We start from the raw sequence: 23,547 nt of genomic DNA on the forward strand, positions 1-23,547 counted from the left end.
TGCTGTATCTTTGTATGACTATATACAGATCATTTCATCATCAACAGTGAAGTGATATATAATACAGTAACAATGTTTAAACTGTACAATAATAACACTACACAATAATGCTACATATGGGCGCGCAGCCAAGTGAAAAGTGACATTGATGAGCTGAGCGTTTCACCCAAAGTTCAACATTTTCCAACTCTGGGTGCTCAGCGCTGAGCACTAAAAAAACATTGAGCGCCGGACAAAATCTGCCAGCTTCTGGGTTTTTTGTAAAGAGCTACGCTTCAACTGGAAACAATTGAAAACATACATCGGCTGAAGGCGTAAACGCCTTTGTGTACACGACAGCTCCTCTGCTTAAACTGCTGCTTGAGTATTAAATTCTATCAGGTTCGGCCATCAAGTATTTTCCTATGCTATTAAATTTTAAGTGTAAAGAAGAAACCCTTAAATCTAATAATAGTCTGACATTTACTGTCAAATTTTCTGATTTGTCTTTTCGTGGTGCTTCTGGTCCTATTTTTGCATGAATTTGTTTGCTCACTAGGGGAGAGCAGGGGCAACACTAATGTTTTCTCTGAACCCTGACTACATTTGCATTTCCAAGCTATGACTATGAACCCTTGTAAAAGAAATATTGATTCCCTTATAATAATAAAAATACAGGTTTTACTCTATTTGTCAAATAATTCAGATGAACATACAAATAGCCTACTCTCCATACATTTTGTCGTGAGAGTCAATACAAACAAGGACAAACAATCTGATGATATCTCATACAAAACAACTAAATGTTCAAGTTGCATTTTAAGGCATATTTAAAAATAACATGAATTATATTTGGCATAAAGTTAATGAAAACATTTTCTTTTTTAACTTCAGATATCTTGACAGTGGCGGTTTCATTTTCAGTGCCACAGATATCAAACCTTTTCCTGTAAACATTTTGTGTGGTAATGGATTCAGGGTAAAGCCCACAGCTCAAGTGAGATTCAGTTCATCTTCAGATACTCCAAATAAATTCTTAATTCAGAGCATTCAATGTAACTTAAGATCTTTAACCCGTGTGAAATGGTTTTATAAGTTCCTGGAAAACATAATTGTGTCTTATTAATCAGATTTGTCTGGTTCTGTGTTAACTCACCTCACAGAGACTCAAATATGGTCTGTTGACATCCAGCATTAAGCAGATTTCCTAGTAGTGACAATGGTTTTGGCCCTGAAGGTTCATTTCTTGAGTCCCAGAGAACAGATGATGAAGACAACATGATCTCACAAAAATCCGTGAAATAGTCACGCATTATTTTGCTCAGTTTTGCGTGACATTGTCACGTATTTCCACCATATTACGTGCCCCTGACACGACTTGCTTTTCCGTGACAGTTTCACGTATTGGTTACTCAACTGTTTTTCCTATTTTTAAACAATTTTCGCTTCGGTTTGGGGTTAGATTTGCTGTTTGCGTTAGGATGTCACTTAATGTATTGGTTTATAAAAAAAAATCGTATGCTTTTTAAACCATCGTCGCCTGACGTTGGGGTTAGAGTTGGGTTTGGGTAAGGATGTCATTTTATGTAACAGAAGGTTGTTCTAACCCCAAACCGAAGCGACAATTGTAAGAAAATAGGAAAAACAGTTGAGTAACCAATACGTGAAACTGTCACGGAAAAGAAGTCGTGTCAGGGGCACGTAATATGGTGGAAATACGTGACAATGTCACGCAAAACTGAGCAAAATAATGCGTGACTATTTCACGTTTTTGTGTGAGATCAGGTTGGATTTTATTGCATATGCATTTCTAGGGGTTTCAGCTTTCAGAAGCAAATTGGGAAGAGATTATTTAAATGATTTACTAATGTTTGTTCGTGTGTTATATACTGATCTATAGACCCTTTGCAAACACGTGACCTAGACCACGTGACGACGCCATGCTGGACGGCAAAATCACTGGCGCACTAGGTTGATTAGTAATAGACGAGCGGGATTTTTGATTAGTTTTAAACAGTTTAAATATATATTACACTAAAATACATGGCTTCTTATATTAAGGAAGTTGTTGTGCCGTTATCGGTCGATGTAGGGCATTTGGTAGGTCCTCACAAAAAGCGCTATTTAGAGAAGTTAGAGATAGCGGGACTGGATACCGACCCTTACCTTCTTCCTCCTTCAATTTTCACGGACCTCATTAAATCGCCGAATCTGCCCGACTTCAGCCCGCATGATTTGTACCACTATGTGGTAAACGGGATATCCTCATAGACTGGTGCTGATCTTAAGGCTTTTAAAAGTCTGCAGAGCTGCCAACTTCTGAGTCCTAACCATTTGCCAATTGATAATAGTGTGGATTTTAGCTATTTCTGTGTTAAATAGTTGGAAAAGACTGCGTTAAAATGGTTCACAGTAAAATCAAATCATATTTTAGAAATTAAATTGAAATAAAAGCTTTTACTGAGTTTAAATGCCTGAGATTAGAGTCTTTACTATTATTTTATACACTTCTATTATGCTTTTCTTCTGATAAAATCTAATGAATGGGCTACTGGTCTCTGTAAAATGTATAACTGCAGATAACAGCAGCTTTGATTCAGTTTATCCACTGAGAAAGAGAAGCGTAAAGTGATGATTTGTGATAGAGGGACTGTCAAAATCAAATAAACCAAATGAGTAGTTTATATTAAACTAAAGCAACAGATAATGTGTATGTCAAGACCATATAATTATATTTCGTATATATTATTGTTTATAGATGTCAAATATCAATTGACTTTTTTTATTAAAACCTGACACCGCAAACATCACGCAGGCTTGTACTGCTTGCAAACATGCACACGCGAGTGATGGTTGATTAAAATTGCTGTTTTCTGAGGGTATCTGCGTGCGTGGAATCCGGGCAGGTCTCTGCTTTTCATCCAGACCTTGACGCTTTGTTTGTTCGACTGGTGCGGAGCTGACTGATCGGCGTATGACATCAGAGTAACGCGAGAGCAAAGGTAAAGGCGGACCCTTTTGTAACATTTCGACTTGCTCTCGCGGTACTCTGATGTCCTCGCTGCCGAACTTCCTGCGCAGCGCCACATAAAGTGAAATGCTCTTTGACTCTTTGCAGCAAAGTACCAGCAACATGAGAAGTGGTGGCACGCAAAAGACAGTAAAGGTACGCTAAAATATAAAAGTGTCAGTACTGCGAGCACTGGTTTAGCTACTTACATCGTGAAAATGGATATGTGGCGTGAGAATGGGGTCAATTGCGATGCGTGGGAGTTAGCAGCTATGATTTATGGTGTCACTGCAGCATTAAACAATAACATTCATGTAAAAATAATGTATTTATGCCACTTTTCTGTAATGGTAGGTGCATCATAGCAACACGAAATAACCATTTTATGACCCTAACGAACACAAACACGTACTTGTTCGGCTTGCCGTCCGTCTACAATATAGCACTTCCGCCGTCCGTCATGGCTTCCATAATTCGCGCTAGTAGACCGTGACGTCACGTGCAAGGGGTCTATATAAATGACTGGATTGCGCATGACGTCACAACTGTGAAGCCACCGCACCGCCATGTTGGTATACCCAAACATTCTATTAAATCAATGGACGTTATCAGATTTTAATGATAAAACATCACTAGTCTCTGTTTTTATATCTGAAGTATCCCTGTAAATTATTACAATGCAAACGTCCTAAGCATAGTTATTTACTGAAAGTTGTACATTTTGCGTTTTAAGCAGTTATTATACATTCATCTTCATTACAGGATCAGATCAGCGGCCGACCGCAGCATATTTAGTATTAATGGCAAACATTCTCATTCTGAAATCATAATAAATAATCATGCTTTGTATCGTATGTGCACGCAATAATTTGCTGGTTTTGTAATTATGTTATCTAAACTTACAAGTCACCTAAACTTATTTAGATAAATAAAGCTGACCGTGTAGCTGAATGTAAAAAAAACTTTATTTATACCGTGTCATTAACAGAATGCAGCAGACACACTCACCTTAACGGTGTTTTATAAATCCATTATCCTGCCATTAACATTTTGTGTTGTTTTACAAATTGCTTTGTGTTAAAACAAGAACACATCCTTTATTACAGTGTAATTTTAGGTTATTGTAAACCCATCTAAGAGGTCATCTATAATTACCCCACCTCCCCAAACTAAAGACATCCCAATTAGAGTTCTCAACGGGTCGGGCCGAGCTGACAAACCCGACGGGACCCGCGGATTCGGGCCGGGTTCGGGTCAAAAATATAAGCAAATGAGTCGGGTCGGACCTCGTGCTTAATCTTTTACGCTCCGTGAAAAAAAATATTAATCATCACTGCTGCTCACCTTAAAGAAAGTCTGGTTTGGCTGCTGCGTGCAACGTGCATCACAGAGAGTGGCAGGGGATAGCAATAAGCTCCGGGGCGGATCAGCAACGGATCCAGACCGGAGCTGCCGGCTTCAGAGCGGATCCATTGCGGATCCGCCCCGGAGCTTATTGCTATCACTGCGTGCACGCCTGTTGCCTGGAGAAGAAGAGATGGAGAAAAGTAAACTTGCTGCAGGTGAATTCACCGTTGCTTGCAACTACAGGAGGAGAAGCCGCTGGCTGGGTACATGTTTGAGTTCTTTTTATTTATTATTGTGTCATTTTTATTTAAGGCATATTTATATAGCCTATATTTAAAGTTTATTGTTTCAGTTGTTTGTATTGTTAAACGGCGTGAACATTAAAGCTTGATTTGAATTCCCGTCTGCTGGTCATTTTAATAGCCTGTATGAAAAAAAAGGCAAGGGGGGTCTGCGGGATCGGGCCGCGGGTCAGGTTCGGACAGATAATTCACGTTGATGTGTCGGGTTACATCGGGTCCGGGCTTTAACAGCCACGGACCGGGTCGGGTCGGGTTGTAATTTTCAGGCCCGTTGAGAACTCTAATCCCAATAAATGTTTGCCATTTTCAGCTCTGGATACATTAGATTTCAAAAGTTTTCAAACACCTCCATCAGTATCAACCCATTATTAGGTAAAATGGACACAAAAGCTCAGACTTTATGGTAAACATCATCACTATTTAAGTTGAATAGCAAAAAAAAATACAAAGTTGGAAAAATTGTACTTAATGTTAAAAAATTACAATACTTTAATGTTTTGGCCCAGTCTAGCCCAGCTAAAGTTATTATTCTGAGATTTACTGTTTTCTACATAAAATTATCCTACGTAAGTGAAATAAATGCAGAGACCTCTATACTTAACCCATTTAATTAGTCATAAACACCCACTCTCTATGAAAGGATTTGTTAATGTTTAACACATTGTTTTATGTTATCCTATTTAACACAGGATGTGTTGTTATATCACATTATGTGTCATTTGGTGACATAAATTCACAAAATGTATATCACTAAAGTAGTGATGTGAGCCTTTGGCCACATCCCATGAAATTAATGGGTCTCTATGGCCCTCTGCTGGTCAAAATTATTTATTTCCTAAACTGTAATTTTTTATGTTTTTTTCTAACCAGCAGATAAACGAATTCAACACATAACATCTAGATCAGGGCTATTCAAATCTTATCCTGTAGGGCCGAGCACTACAGAGTTTGTCACAGGTCGGAGCGGAGCACTGTGAGTCGCGCCCCTCCCTCTAATTCCACCCTGAGGAGTTCCCTGAACATCCCAATGAGCAGACGGACAAGTGATTAAAACATATAACAAAGCTTTATTGAATAAAAACAAGGGCAGTTTAACTTAATTAAAATCTTCTGTGCAAACACTTAACATGTGTATGCATCCTAAGGTCGCTTTCAATGTGGACCCCAAAATATTTACAAGAAGCAACTTGTTTAAAGGGATAGTTCACTTTAAAATGAAAATTTTGTGATCATTTACTCATCCTCGTGTTGTTCTAAACCTGTATGAATTTCTTTTTTTCTGATGAACACAAAATAAGATATTTTGAGAAATGATGGTAAACACACAGCAGTTTAAATGAAATAATTTTTTTTAAACATAAATATAAAACTAAATCGTTTTCTTTTCTTTATTTCTTATTTATTAAATTCAAGCAATTGGTTGACAAAACATTGATTGAAATTAAGATACAATTAATACAAAACGAAATTTACTTTAGAGAAAGGTTTCTACGAAAACAAACTTAATAAAGTGGTCAAAATCATGTCTACCAACTCTGTTTGAAGTGAATTTCGTTTTGTATTAATTGTATCTTAGCATAGTATCTCGGAAGATTGTGCTTGTTAAATAGCTCTGTGGCTATACTGCACTGAAGCGGCAGTTTAAAATATAAACCCAGAATTCAGCGAACGTCAAGAACAAGAAAACGGAAACAACAATCAGACAGAGACGCGGAATTTACATAATGTTACACAGACCATGTTTAAATTTCAATGTTTCTGCACAGAAATACCAACTTGTTCACTTTGTTTGGTATTAATAAGCTGCGCATTGGAGTGCTGGCCGCGGTGCTGAAGACGCGCTCGGACGGAGTACTGGTGGCAGCACAGATATTTACGTGCAACCTATTGGAAACTATTATTCGTTATTATATAATTATTATTCGTTATTTTACTTTATTACTTCCACTTAAGAAGAGTTCTGCACTTTTTATTTCAATATTTCTCTTTATATAAATAATATTTTGTACTTCAAATCTATAACGAAATCTATAATTTCATTATTTTACTAACCCAACTAACTCATCTGGGCTTTCCGATAGGTTGCACGTAAGGGGAAAAGTATAGCTTTCTTCCCCTTGAGAAGAGTTCTGCACTTTTAAACTTAAAAAAATATATCTCTTTACAAAAAAATTTTTTTTCTTCTATTTAAAAGCTGTAATTTCGTTATTTTACTAACCCAACTAATGACTCCTCCACTTCCAATAGATTGCACGTAGATATCTGTGTGTATGTGCCATATCACGCGTCTTCAGCACCGCGGGGAGCAGCCAGCACTCCAATGTGCAGCTTATTAATACCAGACAAAGTTGGTATTTCTGTCCAGAAACATTGAAATTTATACATGGTCCGTGTAACGTCATTTAAATCCCGCGTCTTGGCCTTATTGTTTTTTTCTTGTTCTTGACGTTCGCTGAATTCTGAGTTTATATTTTAAACTGCCACTCCAGTGCAGTATAGCCACAAAGCCTTTTAACAATGAGCACAATCTCCCGAGACACTACAACATGCTACTAATAATTCATTAATAAGAGCTGTTTTCTTGTACACAATTAAATATTTTAAGTTAAATGTACAGTGTTAAAACATGTAAAAATACTCCAAAATATTTTCAAAATAAAGAAAAACAAGACAAAGCTGTGCAGTTTGTTTCTGTGTAAGTTTTGAACAAAATGATTGGAACACAATTGTGATTCTGTGATTCTAAAGGGCACCAGGTGAAATCTTGCCTAGGGCAGCAAATTGGCCAGGGCCGGCCCTGCACCATCCAGTGCACTAGTGGAAAGGCTGTTCAGCCTGATAGGTCTTGTGCTTACCCCCAGAAGAAACAGACTTTCAGATAAATTTATTTTGAGACATATGACTCATTTTGAGGTTACCATGTTGTTCCTAAGGAACTTATTGATACTTTTTTATAATAAAGAGCACAAAAGAAATACCTGTTATGTCCTCCATAGTATAACTTTATTTAGGCCTAGACATTTAGAAACAGATATTGGGTTCTGCCCAATGTCAGGCAACATAAAAGTAACGTAAAAGTAACGAGTAACGTAAAAAGTTACTTTCCAAAGGTGTTAACTAAGTAAAGTAATGGATTACTTTTTAAAAAGTAACGAGTAACGAGCAAACACTACTTTTTTAAAGTAACTTCCCCAACACTGGTTATTGATGTGTTTGATTCTTATACAGCATCACATGTATGCACAAAACTAATTTATCTTAGGGGACAAAAAAACTACCTTCTTTATCATATGTTTCTGAAAATGACACAAACATCCCTTACAAAAATAAGTTACAAAAATAACTTAAGGAGGGGATTTATATTTTTAGATCGAACAAATGATAAATGGTGCAGAGTTTCCAGATGTTTCATAACCTAAAGAAACAACAGGATGAAGTTTCTCATTAAAAGATTGATCAGTAAAAGAGTAGATATGGCACATAGACTCCACATCATAAAAAGAGACTCGACCCTCCTCATAATCCACAAACACCCCGACTCTCTGAGGCTCCACACTCAAGGAAAGAGAGACAGATGATAAACCCTCACTAGCCTGATACTCTCCTACTCTCAAACCAGCCACCCAGTATCCATTCCCAGGATTCAGCAGGATCGCCCCCTTCCTCTGAACAGATTCTCTGGCCACACCCACAAACCACCTACTTAACCCCTTCACCTCCACCTCATAGTAAAAACACCCTGAGGTGAATCCTTCATTTCCAAGAACACAGAGCTCTTCCTTAAACTTGTTATTTGACTTCTGATCTCCATCCTTCACTGCTCCTGATTGTTGTTCATATCTCACTTGTTTCCCATCGTCAGACACAATGAGATCTGGATGAGCTGAATCAGGATCCAGAGACACATTCACTGTTAAAATATTGAGATTTGTGCTTTACAGATGAATGTTGTAATAATGATGATAATAATATTATTAGTTTGTGTCTTTTTAGAACACAACATCACTTTACAGAGAAATAAACAAACATAAACACACTGCATAGAAAATTAACTGAAACAAAACAAGACAAATCTGAACAATATGTAACAACAAATGAACACAGATGAAAAATATAAAGAGGATAACAAACAAATTCAATATGTCAATCAAACCACATACAGTCTCATCTAACATCTGTAGACAAGGCCGCCTTAACCTGTGAGGCCCTGGGGCTGAAAGGTTTTGTAGGCCCCCCATCCTCTCAATTAACGTGATCTCATGAGAATACGTGTGTATTTTTACGTTTCAGTGTGGTTGTACAATACGTACATTTACTTACGTTTAAAACACACTGAAACGTACAATATTGACGTTTTGACAGGACTAATACGTAAATTATTTACGTATTTTCAGCTTTACAAACGTACAAATTTGTACGTAAGTTATTCCTATTCATAAACATTAAAATCGCGGGCATTGGCGTTTCTTACTCATAACAATGAAATGCTTTCAGTCATATTTTCTGACCTATTTATTTAGGACAGTTTACCCATTTACCTAATGAAATGATTATGATATTCAGAGAATTTCACAATATTTAACATTTTAAAACTTTAAAATGAATAGCATTTCTGTACTTATATTTAGTTTGTTTGCCATGACACACAAAAAACGCGTTTTCTCCTGCTGTCTTTTATCCAATACGTTATTAATACCACTAAGCAATAATTACAACAAAATGCAACATAAATCCACAAAATACATTACTTTTATTCATTTGCTGTAATCCACATCTTCAAAATTCATATGATTGCGAGGAACAGATACAAATTCAGCAGCCCTTTATCCAGCGATATTGATCAGAGTTTTCATCAGCAACCGTATAGTCGGACCGCGCGTTCGTTAATGTGAATTCAAATTTCGCGCCTCAAGAAGCTTTACGACACATTGCTTTACGGCAGTGATATCAAAAGCTCATTGGCTCTTTGAGTGCCACGTGACATATTTGCGTCATTTCCATTTCCGTTTGTGTACGTTTGAAATGAAAAAAGCGCGCCGTGACAGAGGGAAGCCGGATCAACGCTGATCAAACTCTTGGATTAATAACTTTAATACTTCTCTTTACTTTACTTCATATACTCCAGAGAGGACCGTGGCTGCGGCACATCGTCATTTTAACTACTTTTGGTACTGATTTTAATATTCGCAATAAATAAGTTGTTGTGATTACACTTGTCTGTCTGTTATGATTTTTTAAACAGTAACGTTAAATGATTTTAATAAACTGTTTTGCGTAGAACTGTAGCACCTTAAAATATCTATTGAATTCTATATTGTTACTAATATGTTTCTAATCATATCTGTCCGTTACGTTGCATAATATAAAAAGAATACATTACGTATTTAAACATTTTGTATAAGAAGAGTTTGGGTTTAGGGTAAGGTTTGGGTTTAGGGCAAGATTTGGGTTTAGGGTAAGGTTTGGGGTAGGGTTAAAGTGGTAACATATCGCTACAATGGTTAAAAGCAAATTATACAGTAATCTTTATGGAATGAAAGATACGTAAATGTTTTACGTTTTTAGCTGTCAAAACGTAATAATGCTACGTTTAAATGTTGTAAATACGTCTACATTGTACGTTTTAGCATGTATTTAAACGTACAAAAAATAAGTTTTTCGTTTTTTAAAGTTACGTGTAAATACTACGTATTAACAGTGAGACCAGGCTGTCTCAATTTATAGTTTGATTTTTTAAGTGTAATATCTAAGTAATCTACATCACAAAATGCATTAGTTTCTTTCAAGACATATAACAGTGAGTTTTCCCTCTTTGACCCAGAAAACACCATAATATCATTATTAACATATCACTGAGCACACTTGAGCATAAACACAAGACACTTTATTTAACAACTACACACAGCAACTTGTGGTTATAATAAAACCAAAATGTGTGAAAGGTTATATGTTTATATAGTTTTTGGAATATACAAATTTGCAGAAAATTGCCACTAACTAACTAAATGCTCACAAATATTTTTAAAAATATAATAAGTTAAAGTTAGTTTTAAAGTGAAATGCACTAATGATAACAGAAGATAAGTCTTTATAGATAGAATCTTGTTTTTTAATCAGTTATTTATTTTGTAGGCTATTGAAGATATAGTATGCATTGTGTTTAGTATTTATGCATACATAAGCTTTTAAAACGACCAAGTATGAATATGCACAAAACAGACAGGGAACATACCCGTATATAAGATCTTTAGATAAGGAGATTATAAATATGAATGGTGCTATATTAAGGGGATGATCATTTGAGATGGTCTTGTCGCTCTTTACTTTCTTAGACTTGCACCTTTACCGTTGCGTCGTCTTTCTAAACCAACAGATGTGTACTGTGAGGTAACGTCGCGTCAAACTACAGCGCTCCATCTGCGCACGCGTCACTGATATAAACTTCTTTCTTTATTTATAAACTTCTTTCTTTATTTGGCGGCACAGTTTCTTGCGCACGTTTGGAGAGACTTCTGCATGCCAGAGACTCAGCTGTACGAGCACAGAGAGAGCGAGCGCGCGCGCGAAAGAGAGAGAGAGACCTGCACCTCACTAGTGCTTATTATGAAATTTCAGAAATTACTCTTTCATTTGTTGGTGGATTATTTTCCGTTCCTCTGTCACACTCAGTCTAACATGCAGGAATGCCAAGTTGACAACGCGCACTTAATTACATTACGCGGAATAGAAAAATCTGTTACGTCTGACATTTATTTCACAGTAACTTACCACGGACCAATCAGCAGCCATGTAACGTGCAATTAGAGTGATTGACAGAAAACCTGACAAGTTACAAAACAATATGACCTTTTCAGCTCATCATGAACGCGAACATGGGAGGCCCCTGAACTTTACTTCAGCCCTGGTAAGCCCGTGCATTAAGGCGGCCTTGGCTTTAGATCTATAACACTTTAATGATGTTATCAAACTTTAACTTACCTGCATATTTTCTTAACAGTGATTTCACTAAAAACAGACAGACAGTAAAGAGTTAACTTGTTTGACTCTGTGGACCCTGTACCGGGTCCAGAATTATCTTATTTTGACTTAATATAAAATATTCCTTTAATTTGTAATGGTCTGTCATGGACCCAGTACCACATATGAGATACTGTTTGAAAGCTTATGCTCTCTACTTTCTGCAGATATGCATCACTTTGACATATATTTGACATATATTTTACTGTAAGAAAGTTATTTACACTTAATTTACACTATCACCCCCCCCCCTGACAATTTATTATATGATTTAATATTCACATATTTCATATTTTTCAAGTATAACAAACATGGGCAAGTCTTATATCAAATGAAAGCTCTCACTTTCAGGAATAAGGCTACATCGTTATTTTTGTTCTATTATTATTATAATGAATAATAAGGTAAAAAATGGTCTTTTGTAAACATATGGGAAACTTGAGTGTGGACTGCCTCAGATAGCACATATAGCCACAAATGATACACCATCTTTTATTTTAGGTCCTACTCTAAAAAATTAGTCCATTTACAGCATTTTCTTTGGTTGTGTGCATAATTGATCCCTTGTTATTTATTATATGTGCAAAACAAAAAATTAATATTTATATGAAAAATGTATTTTCGCACCCTTCAGTTAAATAAGAATAACTTTTGAATGCGACATGCTAAAGAGTTCATTCTTTTTTTGGGTGTTTACTGTCTGCTGCTGGTAACAACCAGGGCCGGGTTTCCCAAAAGCATCGTAAGGCTAAGTAGATCGTTAAAACTATCGTACGAATCATCTTAGAATTACGGGCCATTTCCCAAAAGCTTCGTAACTTAAGTTGCACTTGAAAATCATCGTAGATCTACGATTGGTCTGGAGTAATCGTTCATTCTTAATGTCGTATACGCATCGTATACGAAAACAGAGTTACAAGGACACCTGCAGGACATATTGTAATGTTTTAAATGTATGCTATAGTTATTTATTGGGTTCTTCTTTGTTTATTATTATTAAAATTATTAAATTTTAATTATTAAAACTATTAATAATTTAATTATTAATAATTATTAAAACTTTTCATAAAACAAGTCATTGAACAATTATGAATAATAATATAAAAAATATTAGTGCACATTGGCTAAAGATCATTAGCCTAAACAAGCTTCTGCTACAAATTTGAGTCATTCTTTTGGTGACATTTCAGCACTTGACAAACGGATAGCGACTCGTAAGTAGCACTTAAAACCCAGCTGCGAACAATCGTTTCACGTGCATCTTTGGGAAACGCACGTAAATGAACAACGAATGTTCGTTAAGTAGCTCGTAGAAAGCGCACTTAAGTGCTAAGTTCAATCGTTATCGGAAAACCCAGCCCAGAACTGTCTGCAGTCTGCTAGAGCACCCAGAACCAGAGTTATACACCATCAAAGACAGTATTTACAACATAAAAAAAGAAAATTTGGTGTTTCATCATATGAAAAACAACATAAATAACAAAATTTGTCACAAACAGCAGCTTTTTATGTAACTTCAAAGGGTTTTCTGCAAAATTATATAAAGATATTGCATTTATTCCACTGTATGTGGTTATGGGAGCACTTCAAATGTTTTTAGGCAGAAATTGTATACAAAAAGCGTATTATTTCTCCCTTCAGTTGGAGTAAAATTACTTTTGCATTTATTATGATAGAGAAAAATGTATTTTTTCCTCTGTAAGCTGCAATTGCTGGAATCAAACATAACTGTCTGCAGGTTTCGTTACCACTCAGGGCCAGAGTTATACACTTTTAAATACAGACTTTAGAAAAAAAAAACATAAAAAAGCGGCTATTTATTTTTGTGTTTATTAGAGGACTAGGCCTGGCAAACTCGATTCCTTTTAAGGATCCGGGTTATTGTGAGTCACTCACTAAAGTGATCCGGGTTGTGTGATTCACTTGAGTCATTTGAGTCAGTATTGCTAAATTGCCAAGGAAACTCAGTACAGACCCACTTGTAACCGGCTGATCCACGCGACTCGAGATTCTCAGAGCCGGAAACATTGCAGACTCGCAGACCATGGACATGAGACTCGCTCTACAGATCCCATTAACCGGCTGATCCGAGCCGGTAGTGGATCTATAGAGCGACTGAAGTCTCCTCAAAAGCAAATCCATAACAAACTTCTGAAATAACATGCTTATAGGTTTTAGGTTGGGTGTGTATGGTCGACCATTTAAAAAAGAAGCCTAATAACAATAGCATAATAATATAGAGAAAATATAGAAAATAACTGTCCTGCTTATGTAGCCCCCAGAGTCGGAGAGACAGTTCGCGCAGATCAGCCGGTTACGGATCAGCCGGCGGATCAGCTGGTTACGGATCAGCCGGCGGATCAGCTGGTTACGGATCAGCCGGCGGATCAGCTGGTTACGGGTTGAGAGACTCTCGAGTCAGAGCAGATTCGCATGTCTCTTGAGTCCGCATTGTTTCCGGCTCTGAGTGAGAATCTCGGGTCATTTCGCGGCTCGCGCGGATCCACAGGTCTCTCGAGTTTGCAATGTTTCCGGCTCTGAGTGAGAATCTCTGATCAATTCGCGGCTCGCACGGATCCGCAGGTCTCTTGAGTTTGCAATGTTTCCGGCTCTGAGTGAGAATCTCCGGTCAGTTCTCGCGCAGATCAGCCGGTTACGAGTGGATCTGTAGTGCGAGCGAAGTCTCATCAATAATGTTGAAAGAGGTTTGTGTGTGTGGTGGCGCTGTTTATGGTTTTACATTGAATTGTAGTAGGACTCAACTGATCCGGGTTAATGACACTAGAGACTCGCGACTCATGAGTTAATTTAAAGATCCGGGTTAAAGATCCGAGTGAGTCGCGACTCGAACAGGTCTATAGAGGACTGACAACACATACAACCTTGTTGAGCACTTTGAACAGTGTTTTATGTAATTTCAAAGGGTTCTTGTAAAATGATACCAAACTTTTGTATGTGCACCTCTGCTTGTGGGTATGAGAAGCTTTTGAAATTGGGTAGGCCAAATCCAGGCGAAAATCCCCAAAATAGCCTCAGAGTGCAGAGATCATAACAGAATTATACTTAAGATTGATAATGAGATTAAAACATTCACAGAAAAATCTAATAAATCTGTTTTACTTACATATGATATAACACACAGTGTGTTAAATGGTTTTGCAAATGAAAGTTTCTCTAAACTTACCACTTTCAACAGTCCCCTTCTCTCTTAGTGAAAATGTCTGACGTTCTAGAGAGTTCAAGATGTAAAGACAAGAAAAAAGGATTAAGAAAAATAACATAACAAAATGAAATATAAAAACAAGTACATACATAAACATTTCATTATTTGGTCATGTTTTAATAAATGATTTTATTGTTGATCAGACTTTGATCTGATCATCTAAACTTAAATCAAACAACAGACAGACAGATGTTTGTGTAAACATTTACAGTGCAGGTGGATAAAGTTTGTGAACTCTTGATCATAATGACTGAGTTTCTCTCTTTTATCAGCAGTAACATCCACTGAGTGTTTCATGTATTGAGTGATTATTTCAGCTTCAGATCAACACAAGAGTCAATAATATTTCTGCACTGATCCTCTTTACATACAAAACTCATGTTCATCAATATTACTGAGATGTAATTTTATTTGAGATCATGTTAAAGTATCTGGTAACACCAGGGCCGGAGTGGGACTCATTTTCAGCCCTGGAGTTTCATGCCTTAGACCAGCCCACTTTAGTTCACGACTTACTATTAAAGGTAGGGTAACAGATTTGATCCTAAACATTTTTAGTTATGCTGGTTAAAAGTCTCCTCACATCCTGATAGCAATCACTGTGTTAAGTTGTTTAAATGTATTTGTAAAAATTTATGTCATCTGTGAAAGGCGTAGGACCAAAAAATGTTCAACAAATCATAGATTTCGGTCCGAACGGACGTTTCCTTTTATGTCCCTCATACGTAAGCGTAATTTGAATTCCCACCGCGCAGCGAGTCCACGCAGACACCATACGTCATTGGCGCGTTCACGTGCGCTCTGTCTGTAAACAGCGAGAACACCAAACTTTTCTGCTGAATTGACAACCTACACAGGAGCAACAAAACTAAATGCATCTTTTATAACAACAACAGCAAAAACTGCCTGGATCAGCAAGAGCAAAAATCCAAATTAACCTCAGTAACTTTACTGCTTTACCACGAGATGCAAACAGCTACAGGAGGCAAAGGGTCTGAAAGGGTCGTTACACTGTTTATTTTGGTAAGGTAGGTACGCGATATGTTTGTATTGAGATGGATTCAGATATTCTACTTTGATGAAACGTTGTGTTGCTTATGAAATTTGTGTTCGTTTACGGATTAGCATAACGATATAGTTACTACGTCTACAAAACCGAACGTGTGCTTAAACTAATTCTGATGTAAACCAGTTGTTTATGTTGGTTATTTTGGAAGTGTTATTCACTTTGTACTGCAAAGTTCTCTCACTGGTGAATGAGACATGAGACGTGACCGTCTGATCTTTGCGTGTTCATGTGTTTGGAAAGAGGCGTGACTTTGGAGAGCGATTTGACTTGAGGGTGGGATCGGGATTTCATTGCTAGGCGGCTACCGTTAGCATTTTTCAAAATGTGTTACCCTACCTTTAAAATAATATCTTTAAACCCTCAGTAGTATAAGTGCACTGTTCTCTGCAGCCTTGCAATTCATTGTATTTTTCAAATATATAATTTCCTATTCAGTCCAAATGCAGTAGCATATAATTTTTGCCATAATCGCGCAGCCCTACCATAAGCCATTTTAATCAGAGGTGTAAAGAGTAGCTGAAAGCCATACTTGACTAAAAGTACAAATTCCTTACTGTAAAAATTACTCCACTACAAGTTACAAGTCACCAATTTAAATACGACTTGAGTAAAAGTATTAAAGTAACCCAATTTAAAAGTACTCAAGTATTTTTACTCGTACTGAATGTTGGCTCAAAGATGCACTAGTCCTCTACACAAAGAGACATTGTAGGTCTGGGCAGTGAAAACTAAGAAATGAGGTTTTATTTCCTAATATAGAAGAGAAATCAAACACCTCAAAATTTTGACCTGGCAGAACAAACACAGATTAAACATAGTGATAGTCTTTTGACTAAAATTTTTATTTAGTTTTAGTCATATTTTTGTCATCTGAATTGATTTATTTTTAGTCTAATTTTATTCAACTAAATGCCATGAGATTTTAGTCTAGAAATCTACATTCAATTTAATTTAAACCCATTTAATTTTAGTCTAGTGTCATTGTGTACTTGAATGTGCCATGCTGAAAAATATATAGCCTAACTTTGTGATATAAATATATGGTAACACTTTACAATAAGGTTCATTAGTTAACATTAGTTAGCTACATTAGTTAACATGAACTAATAATGAACTGCACTTATACAGCATTTATTCATCTTTGTTAATGTTAATTTCAACAATTACTAATACTTTATTAAAATCTTGTTAACATTAGTTAATGCACTCTGAACTAACATGAACAAACAATTAAAGCTTACATTTTTATTAACTAACTTTAACAAAGATGAATTAATAATGTAACAAATGTATTGCTCATGGTTTGTTCAAGTTGGTTAATACATTAACTACTGTTAACTAATGAACCTTATTGTAAAGTGTTACCAAATATTCTTATATAGGCCTATTCTAAAAAAGATATATATTTCAATATTTAAAAAATTACAGTAAACTAAAATTACACTAACAGAAATATGATAATGCATATTAAAACGTGAAGTTGTTAATTTGAAAGATTTTGTAAACACATGTAGTACGTAACACCAATATCTCACATTAGGTGCACTACATTTCTTCCGTCATGCATCCCTCTTTACAGTAAATACATTACAGCATACTTGATTAAATGTGAGGACAGTGAAATTTCACACTTATTATCAATCTTATAATGTACTTAAGTTACTCGGGCAATCAGTACAGGACCTCGCTGGTTTATTTTGGCTTATATAGTAAGTTATATCAAGTTATGTAACTCAGGTTAGCTGATAAAGTAGCATCAGAGTATATAAACATTTGTGCTTGCCTTTGAGTTGCGCGATGACCCTCCTCCAATCGCGCATCACTTTTGTTTTGATTGTAGCATCACATGTTTAACAAAGGGTCCCTTGACTGAAGCAAATGTGATATGCATCCATATGTTTGCTCTTTATCTCTTCTCTCAGACCAGACGCGAAGTTTTCTCTACAGTTTATGACATACGCAGCACGCAGATGTTCCGCTACGGTGGCTCAACACAAGCAATTCAGCGTTTGACATCAAAGTACCGCGAGACCAGACTTCTCCATATGCATTTGATTCGCTCTCGCAGTACTTTGATTTCATACGATTGCTCTGCGCAGCGCCAAATGAAGTCCCTCAGTTGTGTGTGTGCGTGTAACCTCGCGACCACAGATTCTATCCATCATCACCCTCTGACACTTTCGTCTCGTTTTTATTTGACGAATAAACAATGTAGCGAGTAACGTTAAGTGTCATTTCAAATGTAGTGGAGTACAGAGTTCAAATACCCAATCAAAAATGTAATTGAGTAGAGAGTAAAAGTTACCTATATTTTTGATACTCAGTACAAGTACAAAGTAGCCCAAAAATACTTAAGTACAGTAACGAAGTACATTTACTCAAGTAATTTACACCTCTGATTTTAATATTACTCAAGTAAACTTATTCAAAAAGTAAAGGAAACAAATGTGTTTGTGTTTTCCCCTATATTTCTTTTTCTAAAAAATGGTGGGTCTTGAGATTACCTTTTGGGTTGATAAAGTTTGGAAACCCCTGATATACAATACACAAGTAAGATTTATCAAGGAGCCTATGAAACAAATGGAAAAATCTTATTTTTTTAGTACTTAGATCGTGTCTATTGCCAAATAACGTAGGCCTACATGGTGTTAAAAAAGAAAACACTTAATGGAACATACTTGTGAAACGTACTTTTTTCCAATAAACTGAGGAGTTTTGCATCAAATAGATTTTTGTTCCTCTTGCAATAAACAATGAATAATGACTATTCCTAGAGGATTCATTGTTACATCTATTACATCTATGACTATGAAAAAATATGATTTGTTAATCCTTTTCCTTTTAGAGGCCGTTCGTATCAAGACGCGCTCAAGTCTATTTAGACGCGGGCCTGGCAAGCGCACTCAAATAGACGCGTCTGATACTGTCAGGAAATGAGGTTCGGAGTCAAGTGCAAGTTAAATATTTATTTAGAAAAAGGAGATAGTGAACTAGAGAGCAAAGACACTGGTAGATCCACACACGGCACACAATAATCCAGTACAGATCCGAAGGAAGAGAGAGAGCCACCCACGCACTCCGTCGAGACACCAGCACAGTCACCACACGCAACAGAGGGATGATACGTGCCGCCCTGAAGGTGGATGACAGGCGGAAATGGAAGATGGTAATCCAAGATCTCAGACGGGTAATCCACTGTGAAATCCTGATGTAGAAGAGCCACCCGGAAACCACTGGTCACCGCCTGAAAACGAAGCGAACCAGCGGTCCCGAGAAACAACAGTCGTTAGAGTTAATGTAATCCACAATGGTAAAAGGTGTACTCCACTCACGGGTGATGATGCAAACCGGAGAGAAACAGAGACAGCTGGTATACCGCTGTACCGAGAGACAAACAAAGTCAATGATATCCAGTAATCCTCAAGCGAGCGGTCCGGGCGAAAACGAGTCCCCGTACGCCGAAAACCAAACCTGGGGTAACAAGAGGAAGAGACAGAGAGCGACTGACAAGACAAGGCAGGGTAGCAGGATTGTGATAAAACAATGAGCGCGCAACGAAGGACAGGACTATGTGCAATATAAAGGGAAAGGTAAACGAGACACCACCGGTGAACAATTACTGAAACAAGGAGGCGGAGTTAGTGAACACACGAGGAACCGGCACCACAGGTAAACAACACACACACACAGATCACACAGCCATCGATCACCCAGCAGTCATGACAGTAGCCCCCCCTCCACGACCGGCACCAGACGGACCGGGAGACTCACCCTGTCGCCGACGGAGGTCCTCGATCAGCCCAGGATCCAGCAAATCCCGACCCGGAACCCAGCTCCTCTCATCAGGACCGTATCCTTCCCAATCCACTAAATACTGAAATCCTCTGCCCCTGCGGCGGGAGTCTAGTAACCTCTTAACAGTATAGACAGGGGCACCATCCACTAGACGAGGGGCGGGGGGATTAGGGGCAGAGACAGGAGGGTTATAGCGAGCAAACATCACAGGTTTAACCTTGGATACATGAAAAACAGGGTGAACCCGACCAAGAGAAAGGGGTAACTTAAGCTTTATCGTCACCGGATTAATGACCTTAGAAATACTGTATGGCCCAATGAATCTCGGAGCCAGCTTACGAGAAGGCTCACGGAGAGACAGATCCTTGGTAGAAAGCCATACCTTTTGACCACAAACGTAACGGGGTGGAAGTCGCCGATGACGATCAGCTGCAGCTTTGGTTCGTCAGGAATTAGATAATAATAGTGTCTTAGCTCTCCTCCAGGTGCGTCTGCAACTGCGTACGAAAGCTAACGCAGACGGAACCGCTGCCTCGGGCTCCTGTGATGGAAACAGGGGAGGTTGATAACCGATGGAAAGTTCAAACGGGGATAAATTGGTAGACGTAACGGGAAGAGAATTATGAGAATACTCAACCCACGGGAGCTGATCGCACCAGGAATTCGGATATTGTGACGACAGACAGCGGAGCGTTCTACCGAGATCCTGATTAGCCCGTTCGCATTGCCCATTGGTCTGCGGGTGATAACCAGAAGACAAGCTGGCCGTGGCGCCAATTTGTCTACAAAACTCCTGCCAAAAACGAGAGATGAACTGAGGACCCCTATCTGACACTACGTCAGTCGGAATACCATGTAACCGAAAGACGTGATTAATCAAAACCTGAGCCATCTCTTTTGCAGAAGGTAGCTTGGGCAGGGGAATGAAATGAACCGCCTTCGAAAAACGATCCACCACAGTTAGAACAACAGTGTTACCATTAGATGCCGGTAAGCCGGTGACAAAATCAAGGGCTATATGAGACCAGGGGCGGGAGGGCACGGGCAAAGATTTAAGCAGACCAGCGGGTGGTAAATTAGATGCTTTATTACGAGCACAAACCGAACAGGCTAGTACAAACTGTCTGACGTCAGTGGACATAGAAGGCCACCAAAAACGCTGACGGCAGCCAACGTTCTCCGAATACCTGGATGGCCGACAAACTTGGACTCGTGACCCCACCGGATGACATCGGAACGTAACCGCTCAGGAACCCATAGGCGACCCGCTGAACACCCCTCCGGAACTTCCCCCTCCCGGCCGGCCTCTCTCACCCGCTGTTCGATTCCCCATACGAGGGCGCCGACCACCCTCCCCTCCGGGAGAATGGTCTCCGCCCTCTCCAAATCGGACTTCTCGAACAGACAGGAGAGAGCATCAGGTTTGGTATTTTTCGAGCCAGGCCGGTACGAGAGGGTGAAGTTGAAACGATCAAAGAAGAGTGCCCAACGAGCCTGCCTAGATGTTAGTCTTCTGGCCGAACGGATATATTCAAGATTCTTATGATCCGTCCAGACCAGAAAGGGCTCCGAGGTTCCCTCCAACCAGTGACGCCATTCACCCAAAGCGAGTCTAACCGCCAACAGCTCCTGATTCCCTATGTCGTAATTACGTTCTGCTGGGTTTAACCGGTGAGAGAAAAAAGCACACGGATGTACTTTCCCATCAATAGACGATCGCTGTGATAAAACGGCGCCCACCCCGACATCAGATGCATCCACTTCCACTATAAATTGTTTAGCCGGATCGGGAATAGAGAGGACAGGCGCAGAGATGAACCGGGACTTTAACACATCAAAGGCCTCCTGAGCCTCTCTATTCCAACGGAAACATACGTTAGGTGAAGTGAGAGCAGTAAGAGGCTTAGCGATCTGACCAAAATTTCTGATGAAACGCCGATAAAAATTGGCGAACCCCAGAAATCGTTGAAGCTCCTTCCGAGTGTCGGGTACAGGCCAATCGGCAACCGTCTTAACCTTAGCGGGATCGGGACGAATTTCTCCCTCGGCAATAACAAAACCCAGAAACGAAACCGACTTCCTGTGGAACTCGCACTTCTCCGCCTTAACGAATAGCTGATTCTCTAAAAGCCATTGTAAAACCATGTGAACGTGTTGAGAGTGTATCTGCATGGAGGGAGAAAAGATGAGAATGTCATCGAGATACACAAAGACAAATCTGTTAATCATGTCACCCAGCACTTCATTGACCATGGTCTGGAAGACAGCTGGAGCGTTACAAAGACCGAACGGCAGAACGGAATATTCCCAGTGTCCTGAGGGTGTGTTAAAGGCTGTCTTCCACTCATCGCCCTCTCTAATACGTACCAAGTGATAAGCGTTGCGCAGATCTAGCTTGGTAAATACGCGCGCTCCCTGTAATAATTCGAATGCTGATGACATTAATGGCAAGGGGTACTTATTCTTAACAGTAATGTCATTCAGCCCTCGATAATCAATGCACGGACGAAGAGACCCGTCTTTCTTCTTTACAAAGAAAAAACCAGCACCAGCTGGAGACGAGGAGCGGCGAATGAGACCGGCTTTAAGAGCGTCATTAATGTATTTATCCATAGCCTCTCTTTCTGGTTTAGCTAGGGAAAATATACGACCCTTAGGCGGAGAAGTGTTGGGAAGTAGTTTGATCTCGCAATCATACGACCGATGAGGAGGCAGAGAAGTAGCCCGGGACTTACTGAAAACCTGATACAGATCCGAGTACTCCGCCGGGACTCCTGAGAGATCGATAGCTGGAACCTGCGAGACAGAACAAGAGACAAGAGAAGGAGCAGGAACAAGACAAGAAACATAACACAAAGACTTCCAAGATAACACAACATTGTTCTGCCAATCAACGTGAGGATTATGTTTGGATAGCCAGTCATGACCTAAAATGACTGGCGATTGTGAATCCTCTAAGATGTAAAATTCGATCTCCTCACGATGATTGCCAGAAACAAACAAACTCACAGGGGGTGTGCAGTGCGTGATCACAGCCATATGCTGGCCCTTCAATGTCCAGGCAGACAAAGGAGAGGAGAGAGGGATGAGTGGAATACCCCAGGACTTGGCCAACCCAGCATCCAAAAGACACGCCTCCGCACCGGAATCCAGCAACGCCTGTGACGGGAAAGAGTTAATAATCACAGGTAGTGTGGTGCTGCTTACGGGAGATTTAAATGACGATGCGCCCACCGAGACTCCCAGGTTCATTGGCGGGCGTGAGCTTTTACCGGACAGGTGGCCGCCAGATGCCCCGGCTTGCCACAATACAAGCAGAGGCCATTAGACAGCCGACGATTTCTCTCCCCAGCAGAGATACGAAACTTGCCCAGCTGCATAGGCTCCTCGGAGGGCGTCTCTGAAGCGATCTCCCCTGGTTCCGACATCAGCTGGCGAAATGAGCGACGCAGATCTCTCTGCCGATGGCGAGACTCAACCCTCAGAGCCAGATCGATGGCAGCTTCCAGGGACGTGGGTGGCTCCCTCAGTGCAATCTCGTCTTGAATGCCCGGTGTGAGACCCTTGAGGAATTGCGCTCTTAATGTCGCGTCGTTCCAGTTGCAGCAAATAGCGAGCGTCTTAAATCGTATAGCAAAATCTGTAACAGAGTCATTACGTTGCCGTAATCTCACCAACTCAGCCGCTGCCATGTCTCCCTTGAGTGAGCGGTCAAACAACTTTATCATCTCCTCCTCAAGAGCCTCGAACGAAAATGTAAAAGGAGCTTTAGCCCCCCAGGCGGCCATACCCCAGTCTCTCGCCC

General features: G+C 39.2%; 1 protein-coding gene across 2 annotated transcripts in view; it reads right to left on the reverse strand.

Annotated features, from left to right (window-relative positions):
* LOC135733866 (butyrophilin subfamily 2 member A1-like) overlaps positions 1-23,547 on the reverse strand; it is a 172,468-nt gene that overhangs the window by 136,129 nt on the left and 12,792 nt on the right. The window contains exons 7-9 of one of the 2 annotated variants that reach the window (XM_073813788.1): positions 14,840-14,884; positions 11,617-11,643; positions 7,329-8,548 (exon numbers count right to left, since the gene is read on the reverse strand). In XM_073813788.1, the coding sequence (XP_073669889.1) occupies positions 8,004-8,548; positions 11,617-11,643; positions 14,840-14,884 (617 nt within the window). In that variant the 3' untranslated portion in view covers positions 7,329-8,003. Of the gene's footprint in view, positions 1-7,328; positions 8,549-11,616; positions 11,644-14,839; positions 14,885-23,547 lie in introns of those variants that run through there. The other variant, XM_073813787.1, reaches the window with a different exon arrangement.

The sequence above is a fragment of the Paramisgurnus dabryanus genome, chromosome 3, assembly GCF_030506205.2.
Source record: "Paramisgurnus dabryanus chromosome 3, PD_genome_1.1, whole genome shotgun sequence".
NCBI classification, from domain to species: domain Eukaryota; kingdom Metazoa; phylum Chordata; class Actinopteri; order Cypriniformes; family Cobitidae; genus Paramisgurnus; species Paramisgurnus dabryanus.